This window comes from Pyrus communis, chromosome 2 (assembly GCF_041283825.1).
Source record: "Pyrus communis isolate YQ-2024b chromosome 2, ASM4128382v1, whole genome shotgun sequence".
Classification (NCBI taxonomy): Eukaryota; Viridiplantae; Streptophyta; class Magnoliopsida; order Rosales; family Rosaceae; genus Pyrus; species Pyrus communis.
In genome coordinates this window covers 10,170,772-10,188,025 of record NC_142566.1, presented here as the reverse complement: position 1 = coordinate 10,188,025, position 17,254 = coordinate 10,170,772, and the positions used below count along the sequence as shown (strand labels likewise).

At 37.9% G+C, this 17,254-nt stretch overlaps 1 protein-coding gene across 1 annotated transcript in view; it reads left to right on the top strand.

Annotated features, from left to right (window-relative positions):
- The first annotated feature begins 3,941 nt into the window (after positions 1-3,941).
- Positions 3,942-17,254, top strand: part of LOC148698557 (uncharacterized) — a 53,372-nt gene continuing 40,059 nt past the window's right edge. The window contains exon 1 of the mRNA XM_088678325.1: positions 3,942-3,975. Within this exon, the coding sequence (XP_088534451.1) occupies positions 3,942-3,975 (34 nt within the window). The remainder of the gene's footprint in view (positions 3,976-17,254) is intronic.

The window sequence follows — 17,254 nt, the reverse complement described above, 5'->3', positions numbered from 1 at the left end:
CAAAACAACCAAATAGACTCAAACTAGACTCTAAGATTCAACTTGGACGAAAATAGGTTTGGTTTTGACTCAAAAACACTAATTAGGACAGATTTGACACAACTAAATAAAGGGAATTAGGTTTTTGACGAATTTAAGAGAAAAACATGTAACCAAAAGACTTAAGTAAACTTTGGACGAAATTGAGAAAAACGATGGATGATTAGAGAGCTAGAGGATTCTTTTCCACACATGATACATTCGAATGCAAATTGATTTCCAGTTGCTTTTTCGATAAACCATGAACCTCAACACCCCAGATTAACCGTGACATCACTAATTAACCCTCAGATTCTCCTTTAGTTATTGGATTGGATGACATCATACGACAACCCAAAGCATTCTTCAAAAGTTCCCTACATGACAACATAATAGAGATACAATTAAAGATCATTACGTTCTATGAAAATCATAAGCATTGACAAAGCACTTGTAACTATGACATCATGATACTCATGCTATGAATTTACTTAACATGATTGTGAAAACAACCTTAACTACTTGTGAATATAAGTTTGTAACGATTAAGTGAAAATCCCTTATATTCTAGCACCAAATTCAAGCATGCAAATTAAGTGTGCACCCTTAATCAACAAACAAGAATAAGTCATCCATCAAACGGTTAAGTAAATTGCATTCACAATTTATGAAATCACAACTGAAATTAATCAATTCATATTGCAAATATAATCATGGTTTCAAAGTCTCCCCTAGCTAAATCAAGTTTAGCTCCTCATGTTTTCAACAAAACAAAGAGAATATAAATTAAACATTGAAAACAAAGATAGAATACACCTAGAAACGCTCCAACAATCCAAGCTTGAAAGGCCAAAACGTCCAAGGCTTCTCCTCTCTTCTTTCTCCTTCTTTGTTGCGGCACAAGGGTGCTTGGGTATGAATTATGGTGATGGATGGATAGGTTGGATGGCGGTAGGGGGTGGATGATGGCTGAATGAATGGGGAGAATGAGGAATAATTCGAATGGATGTGTATGGATGTCTAGAGTGCCTAATATGTGCGGCAGATTATGTATATATAGAGGGAGAAAGGTTAAGGCAATAAGTTATTAATTTGGGAAGGTTTTAAGGCTCCAAATCCTCCAAGAAAAGGGTAACAAATCAGAATCCCAATGGAAAAGGGAAGGAAAAGGTGCGGCACATCTAGGAAAAGGAAGATATGTGGCAGATTTTGGAAGAAAAGGGGTAAGGAGGGTGCGGCATAGACTAGGAGAAAAGGGACCTTTGGTTTGTGTCCTAAAATGCATAAGAAACCTTCAATGTTGCTGGAATTTAGGGACATTTAGGATTAGGAAAGGTTAAACCAAAATAGGAAACCTTGGCTTAACTTTCCTACTTCAAGTAGGAAACCTTCTTTGACTAGGAATCCTTCTTTGATTAGGAATCCTTCTTAGATTAGGAATCTCAACATCTTTAAGTCTTCAATTTCGTCCATTCTTTTTGCTCCAAGCATATGCTATCCATTCCAAGCCTAATTTTGCTCCAAAATGCTCCAAAATGCACCTTTTTGCTTCCTTAACCATATGAACCTAAAAACACACGAAAATAGCTTAAACTACTAAAATAACTATAAACTAACAACATAAATGTACGAAAACAAGCTAACTAAGTCGCCTAAATATGCTCTTATCAAATTCCCCCACACTTGGCTTTTGGTAGTCCTCAAGCAAAACAAAACAAACAAAACTAACAAAACTAAACAAAACACACTCTAGAGCTTCCAACATATACCTCAAGGATTTCCAACGAACATGACACATTAAAGAACATCATTCCCACGGTTTTTAGCTTTCTTTGCACTTGAGCAAACACTTAATCATAGTTACCACTTACTAGTTCACATTTCATCAATTAAAACAACGTTTTGAATGTAGTAACATGCCTTAGAGAATTCCCTCAATTCCTCACCAGGATGCTCTCTATTTTCACACAGATTTTCTAACTACACACCCTACACTAGGTATATGTGAGATGATTGATGTAAACATGTAGACTAACACTCACATATGCTATAACAAATAAAGCATTTTCTGGAATTATGACAATGACATATATATGATCTCATGAATGGAATGCTACTACTTGGAACAAGAACCAGTGATTCCATATGCTCATACCAAATTCAAACTCCACATATTGAATACATAACATCAAGATACAAGTTGAGGGTTGTAATGGGGCTAAGGGTATTGGTTAACAAAGAAAGGTAAAGGATAAACAAAGGTTCTTAAAGCAATAGGAAGCAAAGTAATGAAATTGACACTTAAACTCACTTTTGATGGCAGAAATTAACTTTTAAATAGAAGGGAAGATTCATGCAACATTTAGGGTCAAATTCAAACTTTTGGACCCTTTCTTCAACAACCAACACTTGTGAGATCATTCTCACTTATTTTCAACTCTTTTTCTTTCTTTTCACCACTTTTCTATTTTCTTTTTATTTTTCCACGAATTTTTTTTTTCTTTATTTTCTTCTTTGTCGTGCCCTATTACCTTCCCCCACACTTGTTTTCTGCAATATGTTGATCAAAAGGAATTCATTCTAAGTCATGCTTCACTATCCTTTAAGAACAAGGGTATGGAAAGTCCTAATCTAGGCTAGGTACGGATAATGTGGCTAACAAAGAAAATAGGCTTGAAACGGTTCAAAAGGGGTAATCCTACAATACATATGCAAAAGGGTTAGGCTTTTTGGCTTTGGCTTAACTAACAACTTCATCTTATTGTATGTTATGCAATCAATATCATGATGAAATGCATTCTAAGTAGCAACAAAGCAAAGATCGATGAGATCATGTAACGACTTTAGAAAATAAGAAATCACAGATTTATACTCTCCAAAGAACGTTTTAGGCTCAAGTCTCTCAGGGATGTAGCTTTAGTTTGAGTTCCTTCCTTCAAGCATGTTACAAAAACTGATTTTCTCTTTGTGATTACATGTGAATTTGTAAACTATAACCATAACCAAGCATAAACCAAAGCGTAAATCAAACTTTCATCCATGTTTACAACATTCTTTAATAGTCATGCAGTTAAAAGCCAAATCCTCATCATTGTGTTGGAAGGTACCCTAAGACACAAACAAACACACAAAAACAACTTTAAAAAAACTCTTTTTGGGTTTTTCAAAACTCTTTTGCAATTTTTTTTTTGTAAATTTTCGTATTTTCTGATCCAAACACATGAAAACACTTCAAAACACACTAAAAACACTTAAAAACAGTGAGAAACAACATTAGAAGTGATAGGTGATAAAATCCCACGAAAATCATGCAAAAACAACTTGTTTACCCCTCCCACACTTGAATCAAACGTTGTCCTCAATGTTTCAAACAAAGACTCACATTCAAACAAACAACATAAACTAACTAACATGACGAAATAAAAACAACAAAGAGAGAAGTTTAGGAACGCAAATCTAATTTAGATGAATGAATTGTTGGATTGCCTAAGTCATCTCTAGTTGAATGCATGGGTTGCCTCCCAAGAAGCGCTTGCATTAACGTCTTGCAGCCGGACGAACTCTCTTCTTAGGTTGGAACCCATGGCATGGAATTGATCTTTGAATGGAAGGTGCTACTTGAAATGATCCGGTAATGGTTTAATTCAAGATTGGGTGCCTGAATCATCAACAACCTGTTAGTATAAAACGAAATTGAAATTGGAGGAGGTGGCTTACCTATGTCCTCGAACAAGAACTCAAGGATAAACACATCTTCTTTGAACGTTTCAGGAACTTTGCACTTGGACAGATTTGGTGTGAGGATTGTTCCTTGTCCTGTGCCATAAAATTCAACTTCTTTGGGGTTGTTTGTCTCAAGAACATCCCCTTTGATGAATTCTTGATATTCCATACTTTGCACCTTTGGAAGGGCAACCTTACCTATGGTGGGCGAATTAGGGTCTTCAGGTGGCTGCGGTAAGGGGTGTTTTTCCCTTGCCATGGGTTGGGTGTGTTCCTCTTCCTCAAATTGCAATCTTTCATCTTTCTTGTGATTTGATTTTGATGGTTGAGGGTCCGTTCCAACCTCCTTGCCTCTTCTCAAGATGATTTCCTTGGCAGTTTCAAATTCTCCCTTCGGATTTGCAATGGTTAAACTAGGGAGTTTGCCTTGGTCTCGAAATTGTCCTACGAACTCCGCTATCTGCCCAATTTGCTTTTCCAAGTGGTCCAACCTTTTGTCTTGATTTTGCATTGCTTCGTTTTGATTTTCTTGCCCTTGAGACAAATTGGTGAGTAACTTAATAAGCGTATCATTATACGAAGGCGTACCTGAATTTGTTTGGGCAGGTTGTATATGAGGTTATGGTGGCTGCATAGGGCTTGAATAGAACTCCTCATATGGCTGCCAATGTCCTTCTTGTTGAACTTGTTGAGATTCCCACCACATAGAGTTTGAATGATCACCCCAATCTGAATTGTAAGTATTGGAATATGGATCATTCCTTGGCTGATTTTGGCTTGGAAATCCAATGGCGTTTGCACTCTCCCATCCCCCATTCTCAATCAATTGAGGGCACTTTTTCGAAGAGTGTCCTTGGATAGAACATACGCCACATACAATTGGTCCTTGGATCTTCACTCCTTCGGCTATCTGAGACACAATAGAAGTAAGAGTAGCTAATTGAGTTTGAATGTCGGATTGAGAACTTACCTCATGCACTTGTTGCCGTGGGAGGTCTTTTTGCCCAATTCCTTCATATTGTTGTGCATTGAGAGCCCGATTTACAATTAGGTTCTTGGCTTCCATGAGAGTTTTATCCACCAACGCACCTTCCGCCGAAGCATCAAGCATTTGCCTTTCAATGGGAAGAATACCTTCGTAGAAGTATTGAAGTAAAAGCTCCTCATTCATTTGATGTTGAGGACATGATGCAACAAGGGCTTTAAAACGCTCATAGTACGTAGGAAAAGACTCCTCTTGACTTTGTTGGATTCCGCTAATCTTCTTTCTCAATAGAATGACTCTTAAAGTAGGAAAGAACTTCTTAAGAAACGCCCTCTTCATGCTCTCCCAAGAAGTGACCGTTCCGGGTGCTAGCTCGTATAACCAATCCTTGGTCTTCTCCTAGAGTGAGAACGGAAAGGCCTTCATCTTCAAAATACTACTATCAACGTTAATTGGAGTCATGCTTGAACACACCACCTCGAACTCCTTCAAATGCTTGTTGGGATCTTCCATGGACAGTCTATGGAACTTCGGAATGTGGTGCAACAAACTTGACTTCAATTCAAACTCGTCGGTTTTATCTTGAGCCGCCCTTGGGTATTGGATGCATAATGGTGCGACATTGTCCATTCCCGAGGCGGAAAGCTCCTTGATTGTACAGTTGTCCGTGGCATCGGCACCAAAAATTTGATGTGATATATAATAGCACTCAAATTAAACCCTCTTTTTGACAATTGTAGTATAGATATAAGTAGGGATCGTTCTAGGCCGGGGATTAGGAGGGATTGCTAATCTAATGAAAACTCACTCAAAGATACAAAAATATGCTTAAAAACACTTAAACAAACTCAAAGACTCTTAACTAAACCTATATGACTCAAAATGAACTCAAAAGACTCAAAACAACACAAAACAATCAAAAGACTCAAACTAGACTCTAGGACTTACTTTGGACGAAAATTGAATTTGTTTTGACTCAAAACACTTAAAAACACACAATAGCTCAGATTCTAGCCTAATAGACACTTAAAACAATGGGGGGTTTTGGTTTTGACGAATTTTAATTAAAACAAAACAGAAACTAAACTAGACAAAGTTTTGAACGAATTTGGGGAATATGGATGGGTGATTAGCTAGCTAGAGGGTCATTCTCCACACATGACACACTTGCATACAAATTGATTTCCAGTTGCTTTTTCGATAAACCATGAACCTCAACACCCTAGATTAACCGTGACATCACTAATTAACCCTCAGATTTTCCTTAAGTTATTGGATTGGATGACATCATACGACAACCCAAAGCATTCTTCAAAAGTTCCCAACATGACATCATAATAGAGATACAATCAAAGATCATTACGTTCAATGAAAATCATAAGTATTGACAAAGTACTTGTAACTATGCCATGATACTCATGCTAGGAATTTACTTAACATGATTGTGAAAACAACCTTAACTACTTGTGAATATAAGTTTGTAACGATTATGTGAAACTCCCTTATATTCTAACACCAAATTCAAGCATGCAAATTAAGTGTGCACCCTTAATCAACAAACAAGAATAAGTTATCCATCAAACGGTTAAGTAAATTGCATTCACAATTTATGAAATCACAACTGGAATTAATCAATTCATATTGCAAATATAATCATAGTTTCAAAGCCTCCCCTAGCTACAACAAGTTTAGCTCCTCATGTTTACAACAAAACAAAGAGAATATAAATTAAACATTGAAAAAAAAGATTGAATAGACCTAGAAACGCTCCAACAATCCAAGCTTGAATGGCCAAAACGTCCAAGGCTTCTCCTCTCTTCTTTCTCCTTCTTTGTTGCGGCACAAGGGTGTTTGGGTATGAATTATGGTGATGGATGGATAGGTTGGACGGTGGTAGAGGGTGGATGATGGCTGATGAATGGGGAGAATGAGGAATAATTCGTATGGATCTGTATGGATGTCTAGAATCTCCCATAAGTACGGCATATTATGTATATATAGAGGAAGAAAGGTTAAGGCAATAAGTAATTAATTTGGGAAGGTGTTTAGCTCCAAATCCTCAAGGAAAAAGGGTAACAAATCAGAATCCCAATGGAAAAGGGAAGGAAAGTTGCGGCATTGACTAGAATAAAAGGGGAAAGAAGATATATGGCAGATTTTGGAAGAAAAGGGTAAGAAAGGTGCGGCATAGACTAGGATAGTGCAAGGAATCTTTGGTTTGTGTCCTAAAATGCATAAGATACCTTCAAAGTTGCTAGAACTTAGGGATATTTAGGATTAGGAAAGGTCAAACAAAAATAGGAAACCTTGGCTTAACTTTCCTACTTCAAGTAGGAAACCTTCTTTGACTAGGAATCCTTCTTTGATTAGGAATCCTTCTTTGATTAGGAATCCTAACACCTTTAGGTCTTCAATTTCGTCCATTCCTTTTGCTCCAAGCATAAGCTATCCATTCCAAGCCCAATTTTGCTCCAAAATGCACCTTTTTGCTTCCTTAGCCATATGAACCTAAAAACACACGAAAATGGCTTAAACTACTAAAATAACTATGAACTAACAACATAAATGTACGAAAACAAGCTAACTAAGTCGCCTAAATATGCTCGTATCAATAATAGAGATAAAATCAAAGATCATTATGCTTTTTGAAAACCCTAACCATTGACTAGACATTCGTAACTATGAATTACATGATACTCTTGCCTAGAATTTACTTAATACAATCATGACTAGTGATTTTACTACTTGCGAATATAAGTTCATAACGATTAGGTGAAATTCCCTTATATCCTGGCATCAAATTCATGCATGAAAACTAAGTATGCTTCCTTAATCAACACACCAGAACAAGTTCTCAATAAATCAATTAAGTAAATCGCATTCACAATTCAAGAAACAAAATTTGGAGGAAATCAATTCTTATAAAACATATGTCCATGGCTTTGAATTCATCTCTAACTAAGAAAAACTTAGTTACACATGTTCATAACAATTAAAAAGCAAATTAAAATGAACATGGAAACGAAATGAGGGAAGAAAGAACTCCCAAAGTCTCCAATGGATGTAGATTTCTAGCGGCACAAGGGTCTCCTTCTCCTTAGGAAGCCACGACACTCTTTCTTCTCCCTAGGGTTTGTGGCAAAAGGTTATGTTTCTGAATGGATGGTGTATGGTGTGAATGAATGAATGAATTGAAGGATGAATGGCTGCATAGGTTGTGTCGGGGGGTGCGGCACCTTAAGTCTTATATATATAGCATGGCAAAAACCCTAGGAATCAAAATTAGGGTTAAACCTAGCAGATACAAGTGATTAGGGCCCCTAGGGTGCGGCACTGATAGGAGCATATTTAGGCGACTTACTTAGCTTGTTTTCGTGCATTTATATTGTTAATTCATAGTTGTTTTTGGCGTTTAAGCCATTTTCGTGTGTTTTTAGGTTCATGTGGCTAAGGAAGCAAAAAGATGCATTTTGGAGCATTTTGGAGCAAAATTGGACTTGGAAGGGATAACTTACACTTGGAGCAAATGGAATGGATGAAATTGAAGAGTTGATGTCACAAGGATTCCTACTTGAAGTAGCCACACACCTTTCACATTTCAGCCACATGCACTTGTTCCTCCATCATTGCACCAACAACAACATTGCACATGCACTCCCTTTAGTTAATTAACCCACATGCACCCTTTATTCTTTCATCATTCCAGCCACTCCACATCCCTCACCAAGAAATCATTCAACACATGCATCCATAATCATTTCTCCACACCAAAACCGTGCACATGCATTCCCCTTGTGCAATTCCATCATTCCACACCTCCATGGCAGCCACCAACCAACCTAGCTGTCATGTTTCCCCTTTAATCATTCAAACATTCACCCACATGCATTTCTAACCCACATGCACCCTAGATTCTAATCAGCCATTCACATTTAATCATTCATTCCCATCAGATTTCTATCATATTCACATGCATTCCATCCTTTAAAACATTGCACATGCACTCCACATGCATTCATCCTAGCTGTCATGTTTCCCCTTTCATCATTCCCTCACATTCTTTAAATCAGCCAACACATGCATCCACCTTTCTCCCATCAGATTTCCAACATTGCACATGCATTCCCCTTACAATTTCAGCCATCCTAGCTGTTTTGCACATGCATTCACTTAACCTAGCTGTCATGTTCCCTCTCCCATCCATTCATCTCCCTATAAAAACCATACACACTTCACACAACATTCATTCACACTCATTCACACCTCAATTCGTCCATATTCAGAAAATCATCCAAAACACCACTCCAACCACTCCCCATCACTCCAAAACACTTCACACTATCCCAAAACACACCTTAGACCTTGTGATACAACAACGAGGAAGAGACGAGTGCTTAAACGTTCATACAATTCAAGTTTGAGCTGTTGGAATGTTTAGGTGTTTCTTTGATCTCAATGTTTAAATTCAATTATCTTTGTTTTGTACGTATGAGGAATGGAAGAGAAGAGTGCCTAAACGTTCATACAATTCAAGTTTGAGTTGTTGGAATGTTTAGGTGTTTCTTTGATTTCAAAGTTATGAGGAACTAAACCCCCCCTTGGCTAAGGGGGGGATTCGAAATATATGTTTATGCTTGCATTTTGATTTGATTACTTCTAATTGCGTTTCATAAGTTGTGGATTCAATTTGTTTAACCGTTTGATTGATAACTTATTTATGTATGTTTATTGAGAATGCGCGCTTAATTTTCATGCATGAATATGACGCTAGAATATAAGTGAGTTTCACCTAATAGTTACGAACTTATATTCACAAGTAGTGGAGGTTGCTTATAAACAATCGCGTTAAATGAATTCTTGGCATAAGTTTCATGCGTATTCCATAGTAACGAATGCCTCGTCGATGTTTATGATTTCCGTTGAACTTAATGATCTTTGTTGAATGTCTCTATCATGCGTATTCCATAGTTAGGGACTTTGATTAGGAATAATTTGGTTGTAATGCGTATTCCATTCAATCCAATGAATCTAGGGAAATCTGAAAGTTAATTTAAGCGGACCTAATTAACTTGGAGCGTTGAGAAGTCATGGTTTATTGAAATGCAATTGGAAATCATTTTATTATGCAAGTGTAACATATATGGAGATGAACCCCTTAGCTATTCTATCATCCATTCATTCCATTTCATCAATTTCATATTTACAATCTGTTTTAATTAGAATCTGTGCATTTAGTTTAAATTCGTCCAAAACTCAATCCCCCTTTACTTTATTGTCCAATTTAGTTAGAAAGTGTCTTAGTTTATGTTTCTAAGTGTTTTGATTCAAGTTATTACATAATTTCGTCCAAATTCACCAAAGTTCTCAAAACTGCCCAGAAAGTGTTTTTAAGGCAGTTTTGAGTGTTTTGGGTGATGTTTGAGTCTTTTGGTTTGTTTTAGTGTTTTAAAGTTTAGTTTTGCATTCTTTGAGTCTAGTATAGAGTTTTATATTGTGTTTTTACGTTTTTGAGTCAGTTTCCAAGTGATTTGCAATCCCTCCTAATCCCCGGTTAAGAACGATCCCTACTTATACTTATACTACAATTGACAAAAAGAGGGTTTAATTTGTGTGCGTATAATTCTCGCATCAAATTTTGGCGCCGTTGCCGGGGATTAGCAAATTTGCTAATCTCTTGGATTGTTCGTTTCTGTTATGTATTTTAGTTTTAGTTTTTGATTTGTGTTTTATTTGTTGAATTCAAGTACTAGAGAAGAACAACATGGCACTTGATAATGCTTCTCTTTTGTCACAGCTCATGGAACGGTCCCAAATGCAAAGCGTTGATATATTTGATCTTCAATCAAGGAATAACGTGTTTTCCAATACTTACAATTCAGATTGGAGTGATCATTCAAACTCTATGTGGTGGGAAGCTCAACATGTTCAAGAAGAAGGATATTGGCAGCCACCACAACCTCATATTCAATATGCCCAGCCAAATTCAAGTTCGTTAATAGATTATAATCAAAAGCTTAATGAATTAATTTGTTTGGTGCCGGGCTCACAAAATCAAGAGAATGAGGCTCAACAAGAAGGATATTGGCAACCATATGAGGAGTTTTATTCAACGCCTATGCAGACACCACAAAGGTTGGACCTCTTGGAAAAGCAAATTGGGCAGATCGCGGAGTTCGTAGGACAGTTTCGAGACCAAGGTGAACTCCCTAGTTCAACCATTGAAAACTCGAAGGAAGATTTTGAAATCCATAATGCTATCACTTTGGGAAGTGCTATGGAGGTTGGAGCTGACCTAAAAATGTCCAAACATAGCCTAGAAGTGGATGAGGAGTTGCAATTTGAGGAAGAGGAATACACCCAACCCACGGCAAGGGTGGAAACACCTTTGCCGGAGGCACCTATTGCTCCTACGCCATCTAATTCAAGTAAGGTTGTTCCAAATTTAATTAATTCTAACCCCATTCCACCTAATATCCCTATTCCTTGCAGGTTCATGAATTCCAAGGAAGAAGAAAGTGAAAAAGACATCTTGGAAGCCCTTCCAAAGGTGCAAAGTAGGGAATATCATGAATTCATCAAAGAGGACGTTCTTGAGGCAAACAACCCCAAAGAAGTTGAATTTTATGACACAAGACAAGGACCAATCCTCACATCAAATCTGTCCAAGGGCAAAGTTCCTGAAATGTTCAAAGAAGATGTGTTTATCCTTGAGTTCATGTCGGAGCACATAAGTAAGCCACCTCCTCCGATTTCAATTTTCTTTTATACTAACATGTTGTTAATGATTCAGGCATCCAATCTTGAATTTAAACCATTACCGGATCATTTCAAGTATCACCGCCCATTCAAAGATAAATTCCATGCCGATTGATTTGATAAAAAATAAAATAAAAATAAAATAAAATAAAATAAAAGAAAAAATAAAATAAAATAAAATAAAGCAGATGTAGCCTTCACAGAGGTTGTTTGCTTGAGGCCCCACTACGTGGCTTTACTCTTGAAGCGGAAGGCGTAGGAACAAAAGGCATCGGAATGGAAGGCATCGGAGCAGAAGACATAGGAGCGGAAGGCATCGGAGCGGGAGGCATCGGAGCTAGAGCATTCCAGGCCTCAATACTTGGCCAAACGCTGGATGACCCAGGAAAAAGGTGCCTCTGGAGATAAGCCGAAAACCTCTTACGGTCGCTTTGAATCCGACCTTCAGACTCTTGCAGCTCATCAAGCTTCCTCTTCATGCCCGTCGAATAGTTGTTTGCAAGCACGTGCAAACTTCTATTCTCATACTTCAGCTGCTGGATCTCCTGCTTGAGACTTTCCACCTCTGCCATCAATGATTCCACCTGACGGGAGCGAGCAAGCAGGCGTTGGCCCATGTTGGACACATAACTCGTACACTGAACACTAAGTGCGAGGGACTCTTGAACAGCCAACTCATCGGACCGTCCTGACACCAGCCTACTATCTTTTGGAGTGAGGAGGTTCCTAGCTACTATTGTAGCTGTTGTGGCGTCCTGCATCACGGAGTCTTCACCTGTGAGAGGACCGTTAGAAGATAAGAAAGAAGGGCGCCATACGTTACCTTGACGCGGCGCGCCCGTATCACTGCTGAGACTCAATTCTAAGCTAAGGTTCGATGGGTTTGCCATTTTTCAAAAGTGTTCAAAGAGGTGGGGTGGATGGAGTTAAATTTCAAAGGGCCGGAGTCGATTTTCAAGAATGGGAAATCTTCAGAGTGTGTTTGTTGTGGTGATCGATAGCTCTATAAAAAGCCAAGGCGACGCGTCCACCGATTCAAAAAGCCGGAATTTCCGGCGTAATTTAGGCGACGCGTTCTCGGCTTTTCAGAAGACGTGTTCAACTTTGTCAAAAGATTTCTTCTTTTCAGAAAACACGTGGAGGCCATCATCGCAACTACACATCTTTAGCCGACAAGCGCAAACTTCGGCGACGCTTTCTCTGCTTTTCAGAAAACGCGTGCAGCTTTGTCAAAAGGAGCCGCATCCGCACTACTACGTGTCGTTCAGAAAGCAAAGGGGCGCCTGCTCAGAAATCGAAGGGGCGTCGTTCAGAAATCGAAGGGGCGTCGTTCAGAAATCGAAGAGGCGCCACTATTTCAAAAAGCCGGATTTGCGAGATCAAAACGTTTGTCGACAAGGGTAAAAGAACAATACCACCACTTGATATTATCTCTATATATGTCGACCTTCGTCTTTTATGGCAAGGCAAACCTGAAGAAAATGCCCAACTCTCCCTCACCTCTGAGGGCGCACTCCCAGCAAAGCCTTTCGAAATACTCAATTCTTTCTTCTTCCCCAAAGATGATACCAGATGCCTGGAGTACATATGACCCAGGAGGAAACGGCGGATTGAAGCATGTGCTGATTCATTCACCGCTTCTTCAAAGCAAAGGTATCTCATATCATCAAGGTCAAAAGCAAAAGTATATCATATCATGCTCTTTCCCTGTCCTTTTCTTTGTCCTTGTTCTTACTCGCATGGCAAAGTGAAAGAAGCAATCAGCCGGCACTTGGAGTCAGTCTTCCGATCTGGTTCCGACTGCCTGGAATTTATTCCTGGTTGCTTACCTAGCGTTGCTCTCGAGTAGTCATCTTCAACGGTTGATACACTTCCACAGAAGGGACCACTCCTGCAAAGATTGAACAAAGAAACAGATAACAGGAGGAAGCTCAGACCTTCGGGGGAGACCCTAAAGGGAATCCTGCTGCCCAGTTCAAGAGTAGCACAAAGGAAAATCAACGATGGGCGGAAACCAGTTCAAGAGTAAGCCTGTGGAATCACCAAGATCATGCCTCAATACAATCACCAAGGAGAAGAGGGAATATACACTACATAACCAGATTTGCGTCCCTAAACTCTTCTCTTTGTTAATTACATTCTGCCATGTTTAGTATGTTTAAGTGCTTTTTGTGTGTTTACTTATGTTTTGTGTGAATCTATGCTTAAAACATTGAGGACAATGTTTGATTTAAGTGTGGGGGGGGGGGGGGTAACTAAGTATATTTGATGCAATTTCGTGGGATTTTATCGCCCATAACTTCAAATGTTGTTCCTTGCTGTTTTAAGGTGTTTTTAAGTTGTTTTAGAGTGTTTTAGTATGTTTTTTTTTTATAACTCCGAAAATCACATAAAAATTTGAAAAACATGTTTTAAAAAGCCTAAAAAGAGTGTTTTGAGTCGTTTTTGTGTGTTTGTGTCTTAGGGTACCTTCCAACACAATGATAAGGATTTGGTTTGTAATTGCATGACTGTTAAAAAGAGTTATAAACATAGAGAAAAGTTTAATTTACTCTTGGTATATGCTTGGTTATGGTTATAATGTATGACTTCACATGCAATCATAAAAGAAAAAATTCGTTTTTGTAACATGCTTGAAGGAAGGAACTCAAACAAACGCTACAACCCTGTGAGACTCGAGCCATTACCTTCTTTGGAGAGTTATTTTCTGTGATTCTTTGTTTTCTAAAGTTGTTGCATGATCTCATTATTCCTTGCTTGGTTGCTACTTAGAATGCAATTGTATCATGATAGAACTAAATGCTAGAACTTATATCCGTTTCATTCAAAGCATGACATTGAATTGCATAACATATATCAAGATGAAGTTGTGTAGTTGCCACCATAACCAAATAGCCTTACTTCCCATATTTCGTATTTGTTGTAAGTTTTAACCCCGTTGAGCCTCGTTTAGCCTTTATTCTTTGTTAACCCACATCACCCCTTACCTAGCCTAGAGTAGGACTTTCCTATACCCTTGTTCTTAAAGTATAGTGAGCATGACTTAAATGAATTCCTTTTGAGTTACATTATGCAAGAAAATGAGTGTGGGGGAGTAAAAGTTTGTTCTTACGTTTATATGTATGTTTTGAGATTCAAAAGAAAAAGAAGAAGAAAAGAAAAAAAAAAGGAGTGAAAATAAGTAAGAATGAACTCACGAGCGTTGATGGTTGAAGAAAGGGTCCAAAAAGTTGAATATGGCCCTAAGTTTTGTGTGACTTTCCCTTGGGTGTTCAAAGTTGACTTCTGCGTTCTTAAGGGAATTCTAAGTGCCTAATTCAATACTTTGCTCACTATTGCTTTAAGAATGTTTGTTTATCCTTCACCTTTCATTGTTAGCCAATACCCTAGCCCCGTTACAACCCTTTGACTTCTATCTTGAGTGTTATGTGTTTCAAAATGTGGAGTTTCGAATTGATATGAGCTTATGGTGTCACTGGTTCTCGCATCTAAGTAGTAGCTTTCCATTCATGAGATCATATCTAAACATGCTTATTAACTCCAGAAATTGCTTCCTTTGAAATACATATATGTGAGTGTTCGTTTTTATGTTTACATCAATCTTCTCACATATAACTAGTTTAGGGTGTGTAGTCAGAAAATCTGAGTGAAAATTGAGTGCATATCTTGTAAGGAATTGAGCAAATTCTCTAAGGCATGTTACTACATTCAAAATATAGTTTTAAATGCTTAATTGTGAATTAGTATGTGGTGACTATGATTAAGTATTGATAGGAGCATATTCATGCGACTTAAATGGCTTGTTCTCGTGCATTTACGTTATGTTTCTTTAGTTATTTTAGTACTTTAAGCTATTTTCGTGTGTTTGTAGGCCGAAAGGGCTAAAGGAGCAAAAAGATGCATTTTGGAGACTTTTGGAGCACTTTTGGGCTGAGGATGGATAGCTTATGCTTGGAGCCAAAGTGTTGGACGAAATTGAAGACCAAAGTGTTGGAACCTTGTTCCCTTTAGTTTTAGGATATTTAAACCTTTCCTATATCCTTAGTCGTGCATAACATTCCAACATTCCACTCCTTCATTCACCACATATCATTCATTTATTACTTATCATATCATTCATTCATCTACATATCAATAACCACTTATCTTATCACTCAACATATCATTCATTTATCACTTAACAAACCATTCACTTATCACTTCCATTCACTTATCACTTATCACTTCCATTCACTTATCACTCACCACATATCATTCATTTATCACTTAACATATCATACACTTATCATAATCATTCACTTATCACTTATCATAATCATTCACTTATTCTTTCATCATTCAACCACCAATTCAACACATGCATCTTCAAACATATCAACCCTACAAGCACATGCTCCCCCTAATCCCTTGCCGTGCCTTCCTCAACCATTTCAACCACATTCTTCCACTTTGTCTCTCATCATTTCAGCCACATTTCTAACTCACATGCATCACATTCATTTCCAAATAACAATCACTTCAAATGCCATGCATTCACACGCATTTACACCACCAAAAACCCCTTTGCCGTGGGCTTTCAATGCCTTTCCAGCTTTCCCTTTTATTTTCCAGCTTTCATTCTTCACAATTTCAGCCATTACACATGCATTTCAAACCTTTCAACACCCTTTAATCATCTCCCTTTAAGTTATGATTTTATTTCCTAACCCTACATGCATTATTTATTAGCATCTTCACATGCATTCACACACACTTCACACAAACAAACACCCTTGTTGCCGTGAGTTCCCTACCTTTTCAGCATTCCATTTCATCATTTCACCAACAATTCAGCCACATTCCACATGCATAACCAACCTAGTGTCACTCTCATTCATTCCCTTTAATTATTTAGCCATTATCATACATTTATTCTCCCATAAACAACCCAACAATGCCGTGAGTTCCCACTCCCATTTCCAGCTTTCCATAACTTTTCCTAGTTGTTTTATTACATACATTCCCCCTTCATTATTCCAAACACATGCACCCATAATCATTCATCCCCTCCTAGCTGCAATATTCCCTCTTTTGTTCCCCCCATTTCACCTATAAATAAGCATCCAACACTCCTCAAAATTGATTCACTCCTCACTCCATCTCTCCATTTCTCACACCACAACTAACACAAACACTTCCCCTTAGAATCCAAAACCGTAAGTCCCCCTTCCACCACTCCTCATCCATTTCCATAATCCCCCAAACCTCACCTTAGACCTTGTGCTACAATAACGAGGAAGATAAGAGGGCCTAAACGTTCATACAATTCAAGTTTGAGTTGTTGGAATGTTTAGGTGTTTCTTTGATTTCAAAGTTTAAATTCAATTCTCTTTGTTTTGTACGTATGAGGAATGGAAGAGAAGAGTGCCTAAACGTTCATACAATTCAAGTTTGAGTTGTTGGAATGTTTAGGTGTTTTTTTAATTTCAAAGTTATGAGGAAATAAACCCCCCTTTAGCTAGGGGGTGATTCGAAACTATGTTTATACTTGCATTACGAATTGATTACCTTTCGTTGGAATTTCATAAGTTTTGAATTCAATTTGTTTAACCGTTTGATTGATAACTTATTTATGAATGTTTATTAAGAATGCGCGCTTAATTTTCATGCATAAATATGACGCTAGAATATAAGTGAATTTCACCTAATCGTTATGAACTTATAGTCACAAGTAGTGGAGGTTGCTTATAAACAATCGCGTTAAATGAATTCTTGGCACGAGTTTCATGCTCA